This window comes from Grampus griseus (assembly GCF_964374135.1).
Source record: "Grampus griseus genome assembly, chromosome: 7".
Taxonomy (NCBI): Eukaryota; Metazoa; Chordata; class Mammalia; order Artiodactyla; family Delphinidae; genus Grampus; species Grampus griseus.
The window spans coordinates 28,949,912-28,971,646 of NC_139001.1; the positions used below are offsets into that span (position 1 = coordinate 28,949,912).

At 41.2% G+C, this 21,735-nt stretch overlaps 1 protein-coding gene across 4 annotated transcripts in view; it reads left to right on the forward strand.

Moving 5' to 3' along the window:
* KLF7 (KLF transcription factor 7) overlaps window positions 1-21,138 on the forward strand; it is a 113,315-nt gene extending 92,177 nt beyond the window's left edge. For 2 of the 4 annotated variants that reach the window (XM_082658832.1, XM_082658833.1), the window contains exons 3-4: window positions 1,500-1,623; window positions 14,890-21,138. In XM_082658832.1, coding sequence (XP_082514958.1) covers window positions 1,500-1,623; window positions 14,890-14,941 — 176 coding nt within the window. In that variant the 3' untranslated portion in view covers window positions 14,942-21,138. The remainder of the gene's footprint in view (window positions 1-1,499; window positions 1,624-14,889) is intronic. The other 2 variants (XR_014297019.1, XR_014297020.1) reach the window with 2 other exon arrangements.
* The last annotated feature ends 597 nt before the right edge of the window (window positions 21,139-21,735 follow it).

Consider the following 21,735-nt stretch of genomic DNA (forward strand, 5'->3'; position numbering starts at 1 on the left):
CACTAGGGCACCAATTTAATGAAATGAAATTTTTCAATCATGTTTGGTTCAATTCTAGGTGATACAAATAAAGAATTGTGAATGCTTTGTAGTTAGGTTCAAAGGGAAGGAAAAAGGTGGAAAGAAGAAACTGGGTCAAGTATAGTACCTGGGCAATGTCTCCTTAGGTGCTGCCTAGTGAACGTTGAGCTATTAAAAATGGAGAAATAATGGGGCAGCCGTACTACTTTGGCACTTGTGTATCTGGAAATTTCAGGTTTAGCAGTTTATAATACTTACCTATGCCAGGCGTTGTTCTAATTTATATATAGTACATATGTATATTAATTTATCCTCTCCAAACCCTTTAAGGTACATATCTCTAAGAAAACAGAGGCACAGAGATGTTGATTAACTTGCCCAAGGATAGACAGTTAAGGGCGGAACCAAAAGTTGAGCCTAGGAAGGTTGGCTTCAGAGCTGTTGACTGCTATGCTAACCAGCCTCTCAGTTACAGGGCTCAGTAACTCTCATGATTTCAAAGATCATTTTTCTTCTTATTAGAACCAGCCCACCATACAGTTGGAAGGGTAAGTATTTGTCATGTTTGATGACAGACGTTGATGGGTTAAAAAAAGGTCTTAGGAAAATCATGTACTTTCTCTTCCATATTCCTCCATCTGTATTTACTGTGCGAAAAGGTCACTTGAGCACAGAGCTCGAATTTCGTGCTTCTAAGCAGCTTCACCGTGGCTGAAACCTTGCTCTACAAATTGACTTTAAAAATATTTTGTAATAATGTGTATCACGCTCAAATATGAACGCTCTGGAGTCATTAAGTGATGAGCTTCTTAAATAGGACTTTTGAAACTGTATTTTACATAAATGCCGGGAATCGTTAAGTGATTTTTGTTTTACTCTCAGATTGTAGCCTTTTCTCGTGACTGTCCATCCACTCACATTTACTGGAAGGAACGGGGGTTCTGGGAGACCTGAGCTCTTTGCCTTGTCAGTCAGCTGCCTGGCTACAGTTTGTGGTAGGAGGGAAGAGAGGGGAGAAGACTAAATAGGCTGAAATGGTAAATTACTGTAGGTTCTGGAGAAAAATAGAATTAGAAACATTTGTGGTTCAGATGAAAATAGCACATTTCCTTTCTGCTTGGAGTCGGGGGGAGGGGGTCAAAGTGCTCCAGGGAATAGAAAATAAGTAAAAATTGATCCCTCACCAGTTGAAGGAAATGCTCTGACTCTGGGAACTGAAATGACAGCTCCAGATTTGAAGATCTTGTGAAACCACTTTTGAAGGTTAAAAAATAAAATAAAATAACAACAAGAAAAACACCAGGAGACAAAAAAAAAAAAAAAAAAACAAATGTGACATACTGTGTTAGGAAATGCAGTCTTTCAAGAATGATTTCACAGTCCTTTTCCAAGACTGTAGAATAGGTAGCAGACCCTGATCAGGTGTGTGCCCGTTTTGTTCCTGTTGCTGACCATGGTCATTCCATCTCTTCTTGCAGGTGAGAAGCCTTATAAGTGCTCATGGGAAGGGTGTGAGTGGCGTTTTGCACGAAGCGATGAGCTCACAAGGCACTACAGGAAACACACAGGTGCAAAGCCCTTTAAATGCAACCACTGCGACAGGTAAAGAAACTTAGAAGCTGCTGGGATGGGGAAGGGAGTTGCTGAAATGGGTGGGGGGGGGGGTGCTGGTCGTGTGCTCTTGGGTTTATCACAAGCCTCTCTTGCAGAGACTCAGGCCTGGGAATGCCTTTTACTTCTCCATGGAGAAAACCAATTAGATAAGGGTGCCTCCTTGCATGTAACCAAGAGATGATATGAATTCTTGGATCAGTTACATAAGTATTTAATGAACACCAGAACTGTGATAGTCACTGGGTATCAATAAGACATAGCTCCTACCCTCAAGGGGATGATGTGACAGATAATTTTAGTATAATAGGAAAAGTGATAGGATAGAGAATGGTCACCTGTAGCTTCTGCTCTTTTTATCAACATCAACACTATTTTTCCTCATCCTTAATAACGTGAAAGAATAGAAAGCCTGCTTAATGGAGGGAAGGTGAATTATAAGGCTTTTCTTCGAAGCACTGTTAGAAATGAATTTGCTGAAGAGAGTTCCCATTCTTTGGGGGGCCTGGACCATCCTTTCTTCTTTGAAAATAGGTACAAAGTTCTAAAAGTTGGTGAGGCTTTGAGAACTTATCCTATAATTCAATTTCAAACCTTCAGCATTTGATAGTGGAAGAAAGAGCACGTAGCAGCAGATTCTACGCAAGTAATAGTATCTGACAGCCCTGGCATTATCAACCAATAAACCCCAAAATGGAGACTCTGCAGGCCAAGGTGAAGGCAGGATTAGGTTTAGACATAATCAAATAATGGGCTTGCATCTGAGCGTGTTAGCCTTCTAATCCTATTTCTGTGTTTAAAAGGAAGCTTAAGAAAATTAACCATCTTTTTAATGCACTACTAAAGGTCTCGGTTATGATGAGAAAAATGCTTCTAATACGATAAAAGCCCTGAAAGCCTCAGGGTTCCCCGGCGCAGCCAGCAGTTCACAGGCTGGCAGGAGGGGTGAGCAGGATGTCTGCAGAGGCCTGGCTCTCTGTCGGAGGAAATGCAGTGGTTTTCCCATCCTGCCCCCCTCATCACTGTGCCGGCACCTCCCTCACCAGACCTTCCTCTGGAGTAGTGCCTGTTTGTTTGGAGAGCAGGGCAAGAGTGGCCAAATCTCATGGGTGGCCACTTGGCTTGGAGCTCCTTTAAGATGCTTATAAAGGAGTATTCAGGTTTTTCCTCCTTTTTTTTTTTTTCCTTTTTCCTGAAGAGGCTATTTTCCTCTTATCTTCATTCTTGAAGAACTAAATAAAGCCCCCCATGCCTCCTGGAGCCCAAAGATAACCTCCCACCCCAGGGCTGAGGAAGTACATTCCATGAAGCTATTGTCTCTCATTCCCTTGGAGCTCTCTTCTGCTACCTAAAAACACAACCTGTTTTTTCATTTCTATCCCATTACCTCAAAGTCCCCCTAAATTTATGTGAATCAGCAGCTGTTCTTCTACAGATTATATTTCAGTGATGTTTCTCCTTATTTGATATCATCTCTCGACTCCCATCTCAAGTTCATTCCTCTCTAACCCTGGCTACTAATAAAGAAGTTATATAGATGGTGACTCTTTGACCACAGCCCTTTGAGGAAGAGCCTTATATCAGTGGGGATGAAGAGGATCCTTCGTGAGTTGTCAAAGTGTGGTGGTAGTAGGTACACACGAGTCGCCTTGCCCTGAAGGGTGGTGAGGCTATTACTTGGAGGTGGTGCATTAGAGATGGCCACAATCTGGGGAAATTGCCAGAGTTAGTATTCCTCTCTTTAGGTCCACCGAGTTACTAAGCAGTATGCAACTGTCCAGCACTTGACACATTAGGATTAAACCTGACCATTTGTGTGATTTATATGGAGAAATATTTCACACCGACTGGATATTTCAGTGAAGGAGATGTCAGGGATGGGTAATTTGGTTAGTCTTTTGCTTTATTTTCCTCATTGAAATATACTCTGGTTTCTGGAGTTAGAAATTTGAGGAACAGGTGGTACAAATGTGATGTGGTATTTGGGGGAGCTGGTGAGTAGCTCAGAGTCCTGTGGCATGGACCAAGAGCCAGTGCATTTCAACAGTGTCAGAAATCAGGGGGAGGAGTCTCATTCGTGTGTCCTGACAGGCAGCACCTTGTACTTCAGTTGCAGGAATTATACTAAGAATAGAGCAGGTCTGGGAGGTGACGTGGGGAGTTGGAGTGGTCCCAAAGCCGATGGAAGGAAAGCCTGGAGCGACCGGGGACTTGGCATTCCTTAGAAGACTTTACCTTCAGAAACAGAGGGCATCTGTAGCCCTTAGCAGGACACTGAAGCCTATTGGGCCCAAAGGGTGTATGAGCCCAAGAAACCTATCTCTTGCCTCGTTTAATTTAGCAATCAGACTGCCTAGAGGCCGAACTAGGATTAGGGTTTCTTGTCCTTAAAGCAGGTACCTCCTGGAGCCCAAATTATTTGATTCTGCATTTCTAGATGCAAAAAAGTATAAGTCTAACTTATACTTTTATTTTGCCTGAAGGGTAGATTAAACATACATGAGTTTTTCTTTGTCTTGCTAACATTTAAAATTGCTAAGTGCCACAAAGATCTCTATTCCTGGCTTTGTCTGAAAAACGCGGAAGATCTGGTAACAGTGGGCTCCCATTCCCACGTGGCCGTGATTTTCTGGCGCTGAAGAGTCATCACTACCTTTCAGTGATGGCCCTGTGGTCACTCATTTCTCACTGTCCCTCCTCCCCCACCACAGTCTCCCCAGTGAGAAGGCAGAGCATCCTTCGCCGTGTATCATCACACGTCTCGTTATGTCCTCTTAATCCATGCCTTATCAGAAGTGGAATCACATAGCTTAACAGTGCTGTGTGTTTCTTACACTTCACCCGTTGCACCCATTTACTTTATCTGCCTGGCCCCTGAAGACATTGGGTTTTGTGACCTCTGGCTTCAGGTTTGGGTTAGAGGAGAAAGCAGTGAGGTGACTCTGCCATTTTCTTACCGTCAAACTCAACAGTGCAGCCCACTCAGTGATCAGCTGCTTACAGCGCTGAATCTTCTTTCTCAGCCCACAGAGCATGAGGCTGCTGATGGTGGTTGTCAGGGCTGTTTCCACAAGTGGTCATATGCAGATATAATCCAGGGAGACTGCTCCCGGGGTAGTACCTCCAAGATCCTGGGAAGTTTAGAGGAGGCATTTTGATCTTTGATCTCTAAGTCAGCTCAGTAAGAGGTGGTGACAAATACCAACCCCTATCTGGCCCTTCAGTGCCCTAGAGGATTGCTATCAGCTTAATGCCCATGTGACTTTAGTGGGCCTTTTTCATAAGCAACAGAAACTACAATAGGGGTTTGACTAGTTCTCTGTAATGAACAAATTTCAATCATTAAGGACCTTCTTATTCAAGGTCATCTGACTGCTGTAGAGTCACAGATACCCTCTGGGGGTATATTACCCTTACAATTATTTGATTCTGCATTTCTAGATGCTGAGTTTATTACTTTTTACTTTACTATTCCTATGTGGAACTCGGTAAGTATAAATTAATAAATATAAATTAATCATGGCTAAGTATCTTGCTGGTGTACTGGATTTAAATAAAACCTCAGTGGTGAGGGACCTAGTCTAATTTTTCTTTTTTAACATCTTTTTTGGAGTATGATTGCTTTACAATGGTTTGTTAGTTTCTGCTTCATAACAAAGTGAATCAGCTATATATATACATATATCCCCATATCTCCTCGCTTGGCGTCTCCCTCCCACCCTCCGTATCCACCCCTCTAAGTGGTCACAAAGCACCGAGCTGATCTCCCTGTGCTATGTGGCTGCTTCCCACTAGCTATCTGTTTTACATTTGGTAGTGTATATATGTCCATGCCAGTCTCTCACATCGTCCCAGCTTATCCTTCCCATTCCCCGTGTCCTCAAGTCCATTCTCTACGTCTGCATCTTTATTCCTGTCTTGCCCCTAGGTTCTTCAGAACCTTTTTTTTTTTTTTTAGATTCCATATATATATGCTGGCATATGGTATTTTTCTCTTTCTGACTTACTTCACTCTGTATGACAGACTCTAGGTCCATCCACCTCACTACAAATAACTCAATTTTGTTTCTTTTATGGCTGAGTAATATTTCATTTTATTTATGTACCACATCTTCTTTATCCATTCATCTCTCGAGGGACACTTAGGTTGCTTTCGTGTCCTGGCTATTGTAAATAGAGCTGCAATGAACATTGTGGTACATGACTCTTTTTGAATTATGGTTTTCCCAGGGTAAATGCCCAGTAGTGGGATTGCTGGGTCATATGGTAGTTCTGTTTTTAGTTTTTTAATGAACCTCCATACTGTTCTTCATAGTGGCTGTATAAATTTACATTCCCACCAACAGTGCAAGAGGGTTCCCTTTTCTTCACACCCTCTCCAGCAATTATTGTTTATAGATTTTTTGATGGTGGCCATTCTGACCAGTGTGAGGTGATACCTCATTGTAGTTTTGATTTGCATTTCTGTAATGATTAGTGATGTTGAGCATCCTTTCATGTGTTTGTTGGCAATCTGTATATCTTCTTTGGAGAAATGTCTATTTAGGTCTTCTGCCCATTTTTGGATTGGGTTGTTTGTTTCTTTGATATTGACCGCATGAGGTGCTTGTATATTTTGGAGATTAATCCTTTGTTAGTTGCTTCATTTGCAAATATTTTCTCCCATTCTGAGGGTTGTCTTTTCGTCTTGTTTATGGTTTCCTTTGCTGTGCAAAAGCTTTTGAGTTTCATTAAGTCCCATTTGTTTATTTTTGTTTTTATTTCCATTTCTCTAGGAGGTGGGTCAAAAAGGATCGCGCTGTGATTTATGTCATAGAGTGTTCTGCCTATGTTTTCCTCTAAGAGTTAGATAGTGTCTGGCCTTACATTTAGGTCTTTAATCCATTTTGAGTTTATTTTTGTGTATGGTGTTAAGGAGTGTTCTAATTTCATTCTTTTACATGTCCAGTTTTCCCAGCACCACTTATAGAAGAGGCTGTCTTTTCTCCATTGTATATTCTTGCCTCCTTTATCAAAAATAAGGTGACCATATGTGTGTGGGTTTATCTCTGGGCTTTCTGTCCTGTTCCATTGATCTCTATTTCTGTTTTTGTGCCAGTACCATACTGTCTTTATTACTGTAGCTTTGTAGTATAGTCTGAAATCCAGGAACCTGATCCCACCAGCTCCATTTTCCTTTCTCAAGATAGCTTTGGCTATTCGGGGTCTTTTGTGTTTCCATACAAATTGTGAAGTTTTTTACTCTAGTTCTGTGAAAAATGCCATTGGTAGTTTGATAGGGATTGCATTGAATCTGTAAATTGCTTTGGGTACTATAGTCATTTTCACAATATTGATTCTTCCAATCCAAGAACATGGTATATCTCTCCATCTGTTTGTATCATCTTTAATTTCTTTCATCAGTGTCTTATAGTTTTCTGCATACAGGTCTTTTGTCTCCTTAGGTAGGTTTATTCCTAGATATTTTATTCTTTTTGTTGTAATGGTAAATGGGAGTGTTTTCTTAATTTCTCTTTCATATTTTTCATCATTCGTGTATAGGAATGCAAGAGATTTCTGTGCATTAATTTTGTATCCTGCTGCTTTACCAAATTCATTGATTAGCTCTAGTAGTTTTCTGGTAGCATCTTGAAGATTCTCTATGTATAGTATCATGTCATCTGCAAATAGTGACAGCTTTACTTCTTTTCCATTTTGGATTCCTTTTATTTCTTTTTATTCTCTGATGGCTGTGGCTAAAACTTCCAAAACTATGTTGAATAATAGTGGTGAGAGTGGACAACCTTGTCTTGTTCCTCTTGATCTTAGAGGAAATGGTTTCAGTTTTCACCATTGAGAACGATGTTGGCTATGGGTTTGTTCTATATGGCCTTTATTATGTTGAGGTAAGTTCCCTCTATGCCTACCGGAGGGTTTTTATCATTAATGGGTGTTGAATTTTGTTGAAAGCTTTCTCTGCATCTATTGAGATGATCATATGGTTTTTCTCCTTCAATTTGTTAATATAGTTTATCACATTGGTTGGTTTGCGTATATTGAAGAATCCTTGCATTCCTGGGATAAATCCCACTTGATCATGGTGTATGATTCTCTTAATGTGCTGTTGGATGCTGTTTGCTATTATTTTGTTGAGGATTTTTGCATCTATGTTCATCAGAGATATTGGCCTGTAGTTTTCTTTCTTTGTGACATCTTTGTCTGGTTTTGGTATCAGGGCGATGGTGTCCTCGTAGAATGTGTTTGGGAGTGTTTCTCCCTCTGCTACATTTTGGAAGAGTTTGAGAAGGATAGGTGTTAGCTCTTCTCTAAATATTTGCTAGACTTCACCTGTGAAACCATCTGGTCCTGGGCTTTTGTTTGTTGGAAGATTTTCAATCAGAGTCTCAATTTCAGTGCTTGTGATTGGTCTGTTTATATTTTCTACTTCTTCCTGGTTCAGTCTTGGAAGGTTGTGCTTTTCTAAGAATTTGTCCATTTCTTCCAGGTTGTCCATTTTATTGGCATATAGTTGCTTGTAGTAATCTCTCATGATCCTTTGTATTTCTGCAGTGTAAATTGTTACTTCTCCTTTTTCATTTCTAATTCTATTGAACTGAGTCTTCTTCCTTTTTTTCTTGATGAGTCTGGCTAATGTTTTATCAATTTTATCTTCTCAAAGAACCAGTTTTTAGTTTTATTGATCTTTGCTATTATTTTCTTTGTTTCTTTTTCATTTATTTCTCGTCTCATATTTATGATTTCTTTCCTTCTGCTAACTTTGGGGTTTTTTTGTTCTTCTTTCTCTAATTGTTTTAGGTTTAAGGTTAGGTTGTTTATTTGAGATGTTTCTTGTTCCTTGAGGTAGGATTGTATTGCTATAAACTTCCCTCTTAGAACTGCTTTTGCTGCATCCCATAGGTTTTGGGTCATCGTGTTTTCATTGTCATCTGTTTCTACATATTTTTTGATTTCCTCTTTGATTTCTTCAGTGATCTCTTGGTTATTTAGTAGTGTATTGTTTAGCCTCCATGTGTTTCTGTTTTTTACAGATTTTTTCCTGTAATTGATATCTGGTCTCATGACGGTGTAATTGGAAACGATACTTGATACGATTTCAATTTTCTTAAATTTACCAAGGCTTGATTTGTGACCCAAGGTATGATCTATTCTGGAGAATGTTCCTTGAGCACTTGAAAAGAAAGTGTATCCTGTTGTTTTCGGTTGGAATGTCCTATAAATATCAATTAAGTCCATGTTGTTTAACGTATCATTTAAAGCTTGTGTTTCCTTATTTATTTTCATTTTGGATGATCTGTCCATTGGTGAAAGTGGGGTGTTCAAGTCCCCTACTCTGATTGTGTTACAGTCGATTTACCCTTTTATGGCTGTTAGCATTTGCCTTATGTATTGAGGTGCTCCTATGTTGGGTGCATAAATATTTACAATTGTTATATCTTCTTCTTGGATTGATCCCTTGATCATTATGTAGTGTCCTTCTTTGTCTCTTTTAATAGTCTTTATTTTACAGTCCATTTTGTCTGATATGAGAATTGCCCCTCCAGCTTTCTTTTGATTTCCATTTGCATGGAATATCTTTTTCCATCCCCTCCTTTCAGTCTGTATGTGTCCCTAGGTCTGAAGTGGGTCTCTTGTAGACAGCATATACATGGGTCTTGTTTTTGTATCCATTCAGCCAGTCTATGTCTTTTGGTTGGAGCATTTAATCCATTTACATTTAAACTAATTATCAATATGTATGTTCCTATTACCATTTTCTTAATTGTTTTGGGTTTGTTATTGTAGATCTTTTCCTTCTCTTGTGTTTCCTGCCTAGAGAATTTCCTTTAGCATTTGTTGTAAAGCTGGTTTGGTGGTGCTGAATTCTCTTAGCTTTTGCTTGTCTGAAAAGCTTTTCATTTCTCTGTCAAATCTGAATGAGATCCTTGCTGGGTAGAGTAATCTTGGTTGTCGGTTTTTCTCTTTTATCACTTTAAATGTGTCCTGCCACTCCCTTCTGGCTTGCAGAGTTTCTGCTGGAAGATCAGCTGTTAACCTATGGGGATTCCCTTGTGTGTTATTTGTTGTTTTTCACTTGTGGCTTTTAATATTTTTTCTTTGTATTTAATTTTTGACGGTTTGATTAGTAAGTGTCTTGGCGTGTTTCTCCTTGGTTTTATCCTGTATGGGACTCTCTGTTCTTCCTCGACTTGATTGACTATTTCCTTTCCCATATTAGGGAAGTTTTCAACTATAATCTCTTCAAATATTTTCTCAGTCCCTTTCTTTTTCTCTTCTTCTTCTGGGACCCCTATAATTCAAATGTTGGTGCATTTAATGTTGTCCCAGAGGTCTCTGAGACTGTCCTCAATTCTTTTCATTCTTTTTTTTTTTTATACTGCTCTGTGGTAGTTATTTCCACTCTTTTATCTTCTAGGTCACTTATCCGTTCTTCTGCCTCATTTATTCTGCTATTGATTCCTTCTAGAGAATTTTTAATTTCATTTATTGTATTGTTCATCATTGTTTGTTTGCTCTTTAGTTCTTCTAGGTCCTTCTTAAACATTTCTTGTATTTTCTGCATTCTATTTCTAAGATTTTGGATCATCTTTACTATCATTACTCTGAATTCTTTTTCAGGTAGACTGCCTATTTCCTCTTCATTTGTTTGGTCTGATGGGTTTTTACCTTGCTCCTTCATCCGCTGTGTGTTTCTCTGTCTTCTGATTTTGCTTAACTTACTGTGTTTGGGGTCTCCTTTTCACAGGCTTCAGGTTCATAGTTCCTGTTGTTTTTGGTGTCTGCCCCCAGTGGCTAAGGTTGGTTCAGTGGGTTGTGTAGGCTTCCTGGTGGAGGGGACTGGTGCCTGTGTTCTAGTGGATGAGGCTAGATCTTGTCTTTCTGGTGGGCAGGACCATGTCCCGGGGTGTGTTTTGGCGTGTCTGTGACCTTATTATGATTTTAGGCAGCCTCTCTGCTGATGGCTGGGGTTGTGTTCCTGTCTTGCTAGTTGTTTGACATAGGATGTCTAGCACTGTAGCTTGCTGGTCGTTGAGTGGAGCTGGGTCTTAGCGTTGAGATGGAGATCTCTGGGAGAGCTTTCGCCATTTTATATTATGTGGACCCAGGAGGTCTCTGGTGGGCTGGTGTCCTAAACTCGACTCTCCCAACTCAGAGGCACAGGCCTGGCACCTGGCCGGAGCACCAAGACCCTATCAGCCATACAGCAGGGAAAATCTGCAATCTTTTCCTCTAAGATCAGGAACAAGACAAGGATGCCTCCTCTTAACTACTTCTATTCATATAGTACTGGAAGTCCTTTTTGGACAGAAAGATCTTATTCCTGGATTGTCATAATGACTTGATGATGATCAGTTCACCACAATTTGACTTATTCAGGAAGTCTGGACGGCAGTCCTGTAACAGTTATATCCTAGGGCAAGTTATTGAACTTCTCTGTATATCAATTCCTCATCTTCTTCAACTGTTTTATAAAAATGTTAGCCACCCCTCTTTAGATTTATGGTTTTCAGTAACACTGTCTTGATCTCTCAGGAATGATGGTGCTGATAAAGAGTTCAAAGACGTAATCATAAGAATGCTTGCCAGGCTTGGGAGAAGAAACGAGGAACTCAGTGAGAACTTCAACGAAGACCTCTGAATGCAAAGGCCATACTGCCTGTGGTTTATCTTCCCATATTTCTGTAGGTCAGAAATCCAGCTTGGCCTGGCTAGGTTCTCTCCTCAGAGTATCATAAGACTTCTTGCTATGGTAGGCCTGAAGTCCTATTTCCTTGTTTGCTATCAGCCAGAACCACTCTTAGCTCCTAGAGGCTGCCCACATTCCTTGCCCTGCAGTCTTCTTTATCTCCAGTTCAGAAACCACCTAGTCTAATTCTAAACATCATGTACTTCCTAGAATTTAAAAAAATAATGATGCTAGTTTGATTCAAGAGGGGTGCAGTTACATTTCATACCATGTCGAAGATTCGGTTTACTTTGTTCTGAAAGAACTTGAAGGGTAAAGATAGTTGCTTGTACATATATTGCTAGATACCCAGCACAGGCTAGGCAAGTGGTAAATGCAGAATAAAAGTATGGAACACATACATTACGGAGTGGTAATTTCAAATGAAGTCCTATCTCAAGAATACTGTTGTCCTGTATGTTCTCAGGATATGGAAAGGAAAAGAAAGAGGTTTTGTACTGCCATGACTTATACTTTGCTTCTTACTGTCTCAAATCCCCATGTGCCTCTTTTGGACAGGCAGGATTCTTAGTACCTGCTCTGTTGCTTTCTTACAGGTCCTTACTGCTCAGGCCTGACCAGATTAACTTCTGGATTAGTTTTCTAGCTGCTGCCATTACCAATTGCCACAAGTTTATATCACCCTTATTTATCTTTATAAATTATTATCTTACAGCTCTGTAGGTTAGAAGTCCAACACAGGTCTCACTGGGGACAAAATCAAGATGGGGGCTGTGCTCTGTTGCTTTCTGGAGGCTCAAGGGGAGAATCCATTTCCTTGTCTTTTCCAGCTTTCAGCTTTGCCCACATTCCTTGCCTCCTGACCCCATTCCTTCATCATCAGAGCTGTTGAGTCCTTCACCTGCTGCCATCTCTCTGGTTTTCTCTTTTAATTCCCTCTTCCACTTTTGAAGACCCTTGTGGTGACATTGGGCCTACCCAGATAAATCAGAGTAATCTCCCTATCTTTAGATCAGTCGATCAGCAAATTAATTCCATCCACAACCTTAACTCCCCTTTGTCTTTGAACCTAACATATTCACAAGTCCTGGGGATGAGGTGTAGATATCTGGGGAGGGCCATCCATTATTCTGCCTACTACAGACTCTTTAAATTGACAGCTCAGCTTGACCTTCTTTTCAGCCTAAAAAGCAGATATGGCTAAGAGCCTGGGCTCTGGAGTCAGGCTACTTGGGTTCAGATTTTGGCTTTGCCTCTTTTTGATGAGTATCTCATCTGGTAGTGGGGATAAGAATGGTACTGTCTTTATATAGAGTTCTCGTGAGGATGTTAACTTTAAAAAGGAAATACCTACAAAAAGAACTTCCTGGCTTAGATCTTCTTCCTCAAAGCTGTTGAGATGAAGGACGGAGAAAAGAAAGAAGGGAGGAAGGGAGGGAGGGAGGGAAAGAAAGAGAGGAGCCAGTGGGCAGTACTAAGTGTGCCTTCAGGACAGGACAGAGTCGTGCAAGTCAAATACTAAATTCCCTGCAGGCTGTATTGCTTTTTCTTGTACCAGTGACATCAAGTACTTGCTTTTAAGGAAAATTTATCACTGTTTTATAGTAAATCAAATCCCCTTTCAATGGAACTCTAAGGGATTATCCAAGTATCTTTCTCATACCAAATCAGAGCCTGAAATAAGTGGTTATAGTTAGAATTACTATTATTCAACACATTATTGGATTAGATAATTTTCTACTGTAATTTTCCCTTTTTTTTTTCATTTTACCTTTGTTCTGTTTTGCTTCATTTCCTTGAGGTTCTATCCTGCATGTGTACCTGTTTATGAAATGAACACAAAAGGTGTGTGGAGAAATGTTGGGATCAGGGGATAGGGCTGGTTTTTGTTTGTTTGTTGTTTGTTTGTTTGTTTTGGGAATGAACAAATACAGGGAAATTCTGCACTGAACAGGAAACCTTGCTAACCCGAGCAGGACAACTTGCTAATATCCCAACAAGAGTTTTGGACTGTGAGGGTTATCTCAGGCCTCAGGGGATCCTGGGAACATTCTCCCAGGTAGGAGGGTGGCCAGTTTCTAGAAGAGGATCTGAGGGAGGATGTACACCCAGAGCTAAGAATGACTGCTGTCTGAGGTGCTGACTTCACTGGGATTCCAGCCAGAACCTGAGATTGTATGTAGGCTTTGGGGATATGGAAATGGCCACTCTATTAGTTATAAGTACAGAACTCTAATTCAGACTGGTGTTAGCTTCCAAAGGTATTTATTAACTCTAATAACTAAGAAGAATAGAAATGGTTTTGTCTTTTGGCTTGGCTGGGTCCAGGTTCTCAGATGTATTTCGACAGGACTAGAAACTCTCTCTTCCTTTCTACCCCCTGGCCCCATTTTTCTCTGTTGACTTCGTTCTCAAGCAGGCTCTTTCCCACATGGCCATATGGACACCAGCAGCTCTGGGCTTCAGTATTAGTATCTTAGCCCCAGTGGAAAGAGAGCTTCTCTCTTTCAGTAGTTTCAGCAAATGTCCCAGACCTGGCTGTCATTGACTTTTGTGGGTCACATGACTGTCAGTAAAGCAGATCGCTGTGGCCATAAAACTTCAGCCTTAGGAGGAGGGTCAGGCCCATACAATTGAAAACGCAGAAGAGTTGCTGTCCTGGGCAAGATCAAGTTGGTGGTGTCAGAAGAAGGGGGAAGGAGTGAAAACAACCACTGCATCAGCTCTGAGGCTGACAAAGGCACTCAGCGGTGGACGTCGGGTACCAAGAAACAGTTCAAAAGAGTGGGCTTATAGATCTGCCTGGGTTCTCACCCCATGGCTGCCACTCACTGGCTGTGTGACCCAAGCCTCAGTGTCCTTATTTAGCACATGCACACAAAAGGGGTGCAAAGATTTACCATGGAAGGCTGCTGAGGATATTATTGGGGTGAGATTGGGGAAATAGCTAGCACGTGCCTGCATATGATACCATCCTTAATAAACATGAGCTTTTTCTCGACTTGAATATAGACCTGCAGGTATCACAGGCAGCATTTCTGGGCTTCCATTGTAAAGCTTAGGACTGAAATCTGGGTGTTGAAATGTTAGAGTTTCATCATTCAATGGTACAGGCTAATCATTCTTTATTTACCCTATACAGGCATGACACGTCATTTCTAACACACTTTTACATTCATTTCTTCTTTAATAATGACAATTTCGATAATAATAGTTAATATTCATCGAGATCTTACCATGTGCCAGAGAATTTTCTAAGCACTTTACATAGATCATCTCATTTAATCCTCACAACCAATCTATGAAGTAAGTGCTGTAATTATCCCCATTTTATTGAGGAGGAATTAAGGTACAGAGAGGTTAAGGTGCTCAGAGTCATACAGCTATTGGAAGAGCTGGGATTTGAACCCAAGCAGTCTGACTCCTGAGCTCACCTTCTCTATACACCTTATTTCTCAACACACATGCACTGCTTCTCTTTAAGGTAGGGCTAATTGTTTTCTAAGGGATGATGGAAGTTAAGTTATTTACCCAAATCTCTCTAATATCCTTGTTATTTTTATGTTTCCTAGGTGTTTTTCCAGGTCTGACCATCTTGCCCTCCATATGAAGAGACATATCTAAAAAACCTAAAGGCCACAGTTGCCATGGCGCCGGCCATTGTCTGAAGGAAATGCCATGAGGCAGGGGGCTGGACTTCAGGCGGGGACCCATTGCCTCGCAGAAGAAAGTTCTCACTTATTAAACCTCTGTGTACACACACGCACAGACACACGCAGACACGCACACACGCACTCACACATAGACACACAACACACGCGCACACACACACTGTCATGCACTCAGCTATATTAAAAATATATACGTCTATTCTTTATGCCTTGCCCTAGCCAGATGGTAGAAGACGAAGAAGAAGGAAACCAGGTGAACTCAGCAAGGCAGTCTGGCTGCTTACTTCAGCACTATTGGAATTATTTCCCGCTGTTGCCAATGGAAATCAAAGAAAATGGATATGACGTCTCTGCAGGTGGACGGCAGTAAGAGGGGCTTATTTAACTTGCTTCTCAGTGCAACTTGATAGGAGAATACAACGTCTTAAAGTTGCATATGTGTAGCACTAATGTTTCTTTTTAAATAGTTGGGGGAAAATGACCTAGAAAACCAAATTGCAGTTTGGTAGCCAAAATTAACTCTTGGTTTATTTGTCCTTTGTGTGTGAAAAGTCCTACTATTCCGTGCGTCCGACTTCCTCACAGAACTGTTGATCAGTTTTGGTTCTTCTTAGTACTATTGAGATCTATCCAGTTGATACCAACGGCCTTAGTGGCGGCAGACTCTGGAATAACTCCTTACACCTTTCTGGCCTGCATTTCTCTAGACTTCACTCTCCAGGGAGGAGTTTTCTTTTCTTACTTTTTGACTCTCTTGCACACCATATGCACTAGGGATTCTGGAAACTTCTAGCATGACTGCAAAGTGGCCAAGAGAATAAAGTCCTTGATGATAAATCACAGTATATCCCTTGAGCCTCACCTTATTGCCAGTGCTAGATTTTTTCTTTTTAATCTCTGTTTTTTGCTAACGAAAACTTGAAAAGCTTATTTGGAAGCTTAAATGTTTTATCTTTTCTCCATGGACTAAACCTCTCCAGGACTCTCTCTCGGCACCTGGATGTCCAGCTCTCGAAGCAGCCAATCAGATGGGACATCACACTTTTCTCATCCCCCTTGAGGCATCCTGACCTCAGCTTACAGTGATCAACCCTGTGCTGTATGTCATTGCTACCCTATAACCAGTTTCAGCATAGATGTTGCTAGTCTCAAAGGGCAGCTGCATATTTAACCTAACTCTGGGTTACGACCTGACAAAAAGCCAAAAATATCACTCTTTCCAGGAGTGGGGAGAACAGAGGATGCCTCCCAAGTCTAGTGACTTCAAAAACCATCACCCTTTCTTCCTCTCTCATACCCACTGAGTCGTATCACCCCACTTGTTAAAACACACAGTTCAAAATGCCATTGTGGGAATGAAGGGTGGACATTTAAAGAAAGGGTTGAGATATTTCTCTCATGCTCTGTCTAAAAAGAGAGACATATTTCTGATTTTTTTTTTTTTTTTTGGCTAGGCCCACCATGACTTGTGACCTAGAGCACCCGGGATCAACAGAGGCCTCACTTTTACTCTGCAAGCTGACGCCGAGGGGGTTACATGCCTCACTTTCCATCCCACACACACAATCCAATATCGGCCTCCATCTACCCGCATTCTTAGCTAGCTGGCACTGGCCTCAACTCCAAAGACTGCCTTTAGGACCATTAAATGGCCTATGCAAGCAAGCGGGGTGGTTTTAGGGCAGATTGTATATTTTGTATATTCTGGGACCATCCCTTCAAGACACGTCTAAAAAAACAAAAATGGCATTTGGTCCACCCATGGTTGCTGCTCCTTCATCCAGCTGGCTCCCCTCCTGCCCTCCTTGACTGTTTGACTCATTGACTGTTAAAATGCCACCCCATACCTATTTGGGATGCAAAAGTGAAGTCTTTGAAAGGAAATAATAATGTAAGAAACACAGATACATTTATGACAGCAACCTTCAAGATCCTTGGCATTTGGTTTCTCAGCTTTCTGCAAACTTTGATTTCACTGACATGTTGAAACTACTCGTCTGAGGGCAAAGGAGCCTCCTTATCACAAATGCTGTAGCTGCCAATTGGACACTTGGGGCATTCTGAGGTCCGGCCCTTAAAGTTTTCTTTCCCTTTTTCCTTTTTTCAATTTAGACCAAAAAAAAGAAAAAAAAAGAAAAAAAAAAAAAGAAAAATGAAACAAAAAAAAAAACAGCAAAAAAAAAGAAAAACCACCCTAAACACACATACACACAAAATCTGCCCATTTGCCAGAGGCAATTATGTATATGTTAGTAGGAGGGTATTTTAAAAAATCAGTTTTATTCCAAAGATTTAAAACTAGACATGACTTAGAAACCGTTTCTGGAGCACTGCTTGCTGACAATCTCATAGTTCTCGACTGCATTCGAGTGCATTTGTAGCCAGTCCATCAGGGCGGACCATGGGATTATATTTGAATGTGTGGTGCATCCTTTCTCAATGAAGGATGTGTGAGGGACCTTGTCCCTCAGCTGTATTAGACTGTAGCGCCTCCAGTCAGTGCACTAGATGAAACTTTAGACACCCCAGGTTTTGTTGGTTCGTTGATTTCCCTTTCTAGAGCAGCCTCCAGCATGACTGCACGCACACACCAGTGATGGCGTTAGCCATGGCTGCCACGATTTACAAACGTTCTCTGCCCAGCTGGAGTTGCTCTTGCCTCTCGAAATGCTATTATTATTAAGGGTTTATAATACTTAATTTAATTTTTGAACTGACCAATGCAAGGCTCTATTAAAAAAAAAGTTTAAAAAAATGCAAAAGAGTAATCATTGCTTGCTCGCTTCCCGTTGTCATCTGTGGTCTTGAAAAGATCTCATTTGAACGTGGCAGAACGAAGGGCATTTGGTCTTCATCAGCGTCTGAAATGTTCGGCAGTTTCTCTCTCTTTTGTATCAGTGAGGTCCTTTGTAATCTGCTCCTGACCTTTCTCTGAGCAGGGTGCACTGAACCTCGATGGTGGGGCTGGCTTGCTTGCTTCAGGTATTTGTTGACTGTGAGAATTGGCCTGAGAATTTGGTGGGCGCTAAGTGTATGGCTTTGAAACTGTTCTTCTCTAGCCCGATTGACACCTCTGAATGATAACCAGTCCTGTCCGTGGTGGGTGGGGTGGGGGGCAAGTAGCCCCAATCATTTTGGAAATGGATTTGTGATCAAGTGTCCATCATCTCTGAAACGGCAGAGATGGTTGGAAAGAGCCTGCTGGCGTGAACAGGCTTTCCAAGAAATAACCCGAAGCTAGTTTGCTTCCAAGAGGACAGGTTATTTAGAACAGTGCTTTAACGGACCTTTGAAATACAGTAAACCGCTTTCTCATTTAAATTGTTACCGCCCAACATTCCAGGGGATCTCAAATTTGAAAGGAAAAACCTGGCACGGTGTTTCTTGAGGTTGTCCTCTCAAGCTCGGTTTATCCAGGGTTCAGAGTTTGACGTATAGGAAAAGAGTGTTTCGAAGCCATTGACAGTTTTCTTTATTTCAGTTTGTGCTTCTATCTCCTACCACACGGCTGTAAGTCAAAGATGTGGAAACCTGAAATTATAATGCTGCTCCTGGCTACTGGCCTCCTGCCCCATTGATGGTTCATTGCCCAGCTTAATGCCTGGTGGTGATGAGTATTATGTCCCGAAAAAGAGATGTTTGGATTCCATGACAGAGCTGCATTTTATAAAAATATCAGAGACCCCCAGAATGAACTTCATGCTGACCATTTCCCTCTCCTCTCTGTGCTCTCCCTTGCAAAGCCCTTCAAGTATCCCCTGTCCTCCCCTCCTGCACCTCTTGTGCCCTTTTCACATCTTTGATTGCCTGATGATAACAGGGTAAAAAAAGACGGCCAACCTCACGCATGATTAGCAGAACTGATTCCTATGTTTTAAAAACTCTTCTTTGAATCTAGAAGCCAGAGAAGATTTTCTTTTTAAGGATCTCAGTTTGAGATAAGCTTCCAGATTAGCCATGTCTATTTGCATCAAAGGGGAAATAAATGGGACTTTCAGGGTGGCTCAGCCAGTGCGTTCAGAACATTCTGCCTATAGCTCCAACTCCTGAATTCTACGGCAAAGTCAAAAGAAATGAACTCAAATGGCAAGAACAACAAATCTTAGTGATTAGTTTTATTGGTTCAAAATGGTTTCCTCTATGGAAGTCACTTCATAAAATCTAAAATATAGTGCAAAGTGCTTTTGGCTTTTCTTTTGCATGAGTTGGTTTTAGGAGAAGGAAGAAGGTTGGGAAAGTCAGAGATGCAACATATTTAACTACAAAAATCAGGTTCATTGTTTCTTTTTGAAAAAAATCTTATGAGGGCCAGCATTTCTGGCCACAGTTTTGCACCCAGATCTTTGCCAAAGTGAAAATTCGTTAAGTAGAACCTGGTTGAAATCTACTTGCGGAAGCGTCCTCTGGCATCTTCCGGAAGTGGCCACTGCCAAGTGTGGGGTGGAGGGAGGAGGAGAGAATTTGCATTCCGGGTCTGGATTACATTTCGGTAAACATGGTGATATCTCAGTTTGAAAAGGGGCTGGCCTGAGTATACATCGATGCCTCTTTGATGGCCTACTTTCCTCAATGAGGATCTTTGGGAAGACTTGAGACGGAACAACGACAATGTGTCAAAGGAAGCAAAAACTGCTTGTAAACGTGAGATCCCATGACGAACTGCCTGAGGCTTCAGGGTTTTCTCTTGCTTTTAACACTGGCTTAAATCTCCTCTGTTGATTCCTAATAGATCCTGGAAAAGGGAAAAATAAAGCTGCAATTAACTTTCTTCCATGCACCCTTCCAGTAGAGTACTGTCTTCTTCAGGTGTTTTGCATTTACGTATAAGTCCTCGGGAAACAGGTATCAAAAACGGAGAGAGAAATCCTAGGCCGTCACTTCACAAATATCCCAAACGAGATACTCTTTTCGAACAGGGCTCCCTCTCAGCAGTCACGAGGGAAGGTTGATGTGTTCTTTGTTGGGGACTGTTTATACAATTTTTTTCAACTGTGAGCTTTGGAATCGTAAACTGCTTTGACTCCAGCTTCTGTCTACTGCCATAAAATGCACCCCACGTCAGAATAATGAGGGTGGTATGCGTGCACGCAGCTAGACACGTGTGCATGTGTACCTAATGTACCTTCGCAGAAGGAAAACAGTTAGGCTACTGACGTTTACGAGGAGTAGCCACCAGTGCCTAATATCTTTTGGGGGGGATGGATGCTTATAATTGCCAGTATATTGAAAACACACTGGGAGTTCCACGTAGAGGGGAGGGGCTGAGGGTGGGGAGAGGGGACATTTTAATCCTAGGCCTTTGGACCTGAGGCAGAGTGATTTCTGCAAATCTAGGTCCCGAAAGGCTTTGGGGCTCACTGGCTGGTCCTCAACCTTTTTGTTTTTGTTTTTCTCAGCATGCATTTTCTATCTAAACCCAGATTTAGTTGAATTTCTTGATCTTTCACTTCTGCTTCATTCCAGGGAGGAAAAATACACCTGTTACGGCCAAGATCTCCTTGCTAACACAGAGGCAAAAATAAATGTTTAATGTTTTTGAAGCCTCCCCCTTCCTTTCCATAAATGCCCCCCAAACTCCTTCTCTCCTGTCACCCTCTCCCTCCTCCTACCATGCAACCTCCCAGCCACTGCCACTTTTCTTTCAACTCTCTATCATGCTCGTAACAGTTGCTTGAAGAACTTTATTTTTGCACTGTACGTTTTCTTTTTGCCAGACGTGTCTAACAAGTGTGTTTGGAGAGACCTACTCCCAGCCCTACCCCTCCCACACCTCCCTCGGTCACATGCTCTCTCTCAGGCCTTCTCTGGTATTTATAATATATCACAGAAGTACCCAGTCTTATAGCCCTCGGTTATGCCTTTTTTTGACATTTTATTTTTTTTAAGCTTTTTATATATATATATAAATATATTACTTTGTCAAGTTTTTTTGCTGTACAAAAGTCTTAAGATTTAAAACTATTATTTGTATTATATGATGGTGGTATGTTAATGTTACAAAATTATTAATGAAGAAAAAATTTATTTTTGTTACTGGTCTGTTTCATAATTCTTTTTTAAATTGGTATATTGTAAGATATCTATGCAAAAAATGTTATGTGACGCATTTTTATTTAAGAATGTAATATGTGTAATAAACAGTAGAATGTGTTTGGCCTTGGAATGCCTTACTGTATTTCTCCTTAGCTTATCTCACCAGGGAGAAAAAAAAATCCTCAGAGAGATCCAAACGGGTCCTTATATACCTCAGGAGAACTTTCTTTCTCAGAGAGAAAAAGGGAAGGCAAGAGATTGTATTAGGTATTTTTCTTCATTTGGGAGGCTGTTGGGTGTGTGTGTGTGTGTGTGTGTGTGTGTGTGTATTTTATGGTTTCAGTGAGGTAGCTCAGAGCCCGGATAAGAAGGAACACTAAAGACAGTTTATTTCTTTAAGGGGAAGTAGAGAGCAAATGGTTGGAGGTTATGAAAAGCAATATTTTCGAACGAGGTGGGTTGTGGGATGTCATTTGTTTAGGGGGTTAGGAGCAGCTTATTGAAAGCAGTTTATTTGGTGAGAGAAGGGGAAGGTTTGTTCTGGGGTAGCATTAAACGGAGCAGCTTTGGAAAGGGCAACTTGAAGCGCTTGGTGCAGGAGAGAAGAAGGCAAATGTGAGAAGGAATAATTGAGGTGAAGTGTTGAGGAATTAATTTATAGGAGTTTGGTGACAAAGTGGGGAAGGGAAGGCTAACCAGAGGCAGAGCCATGTG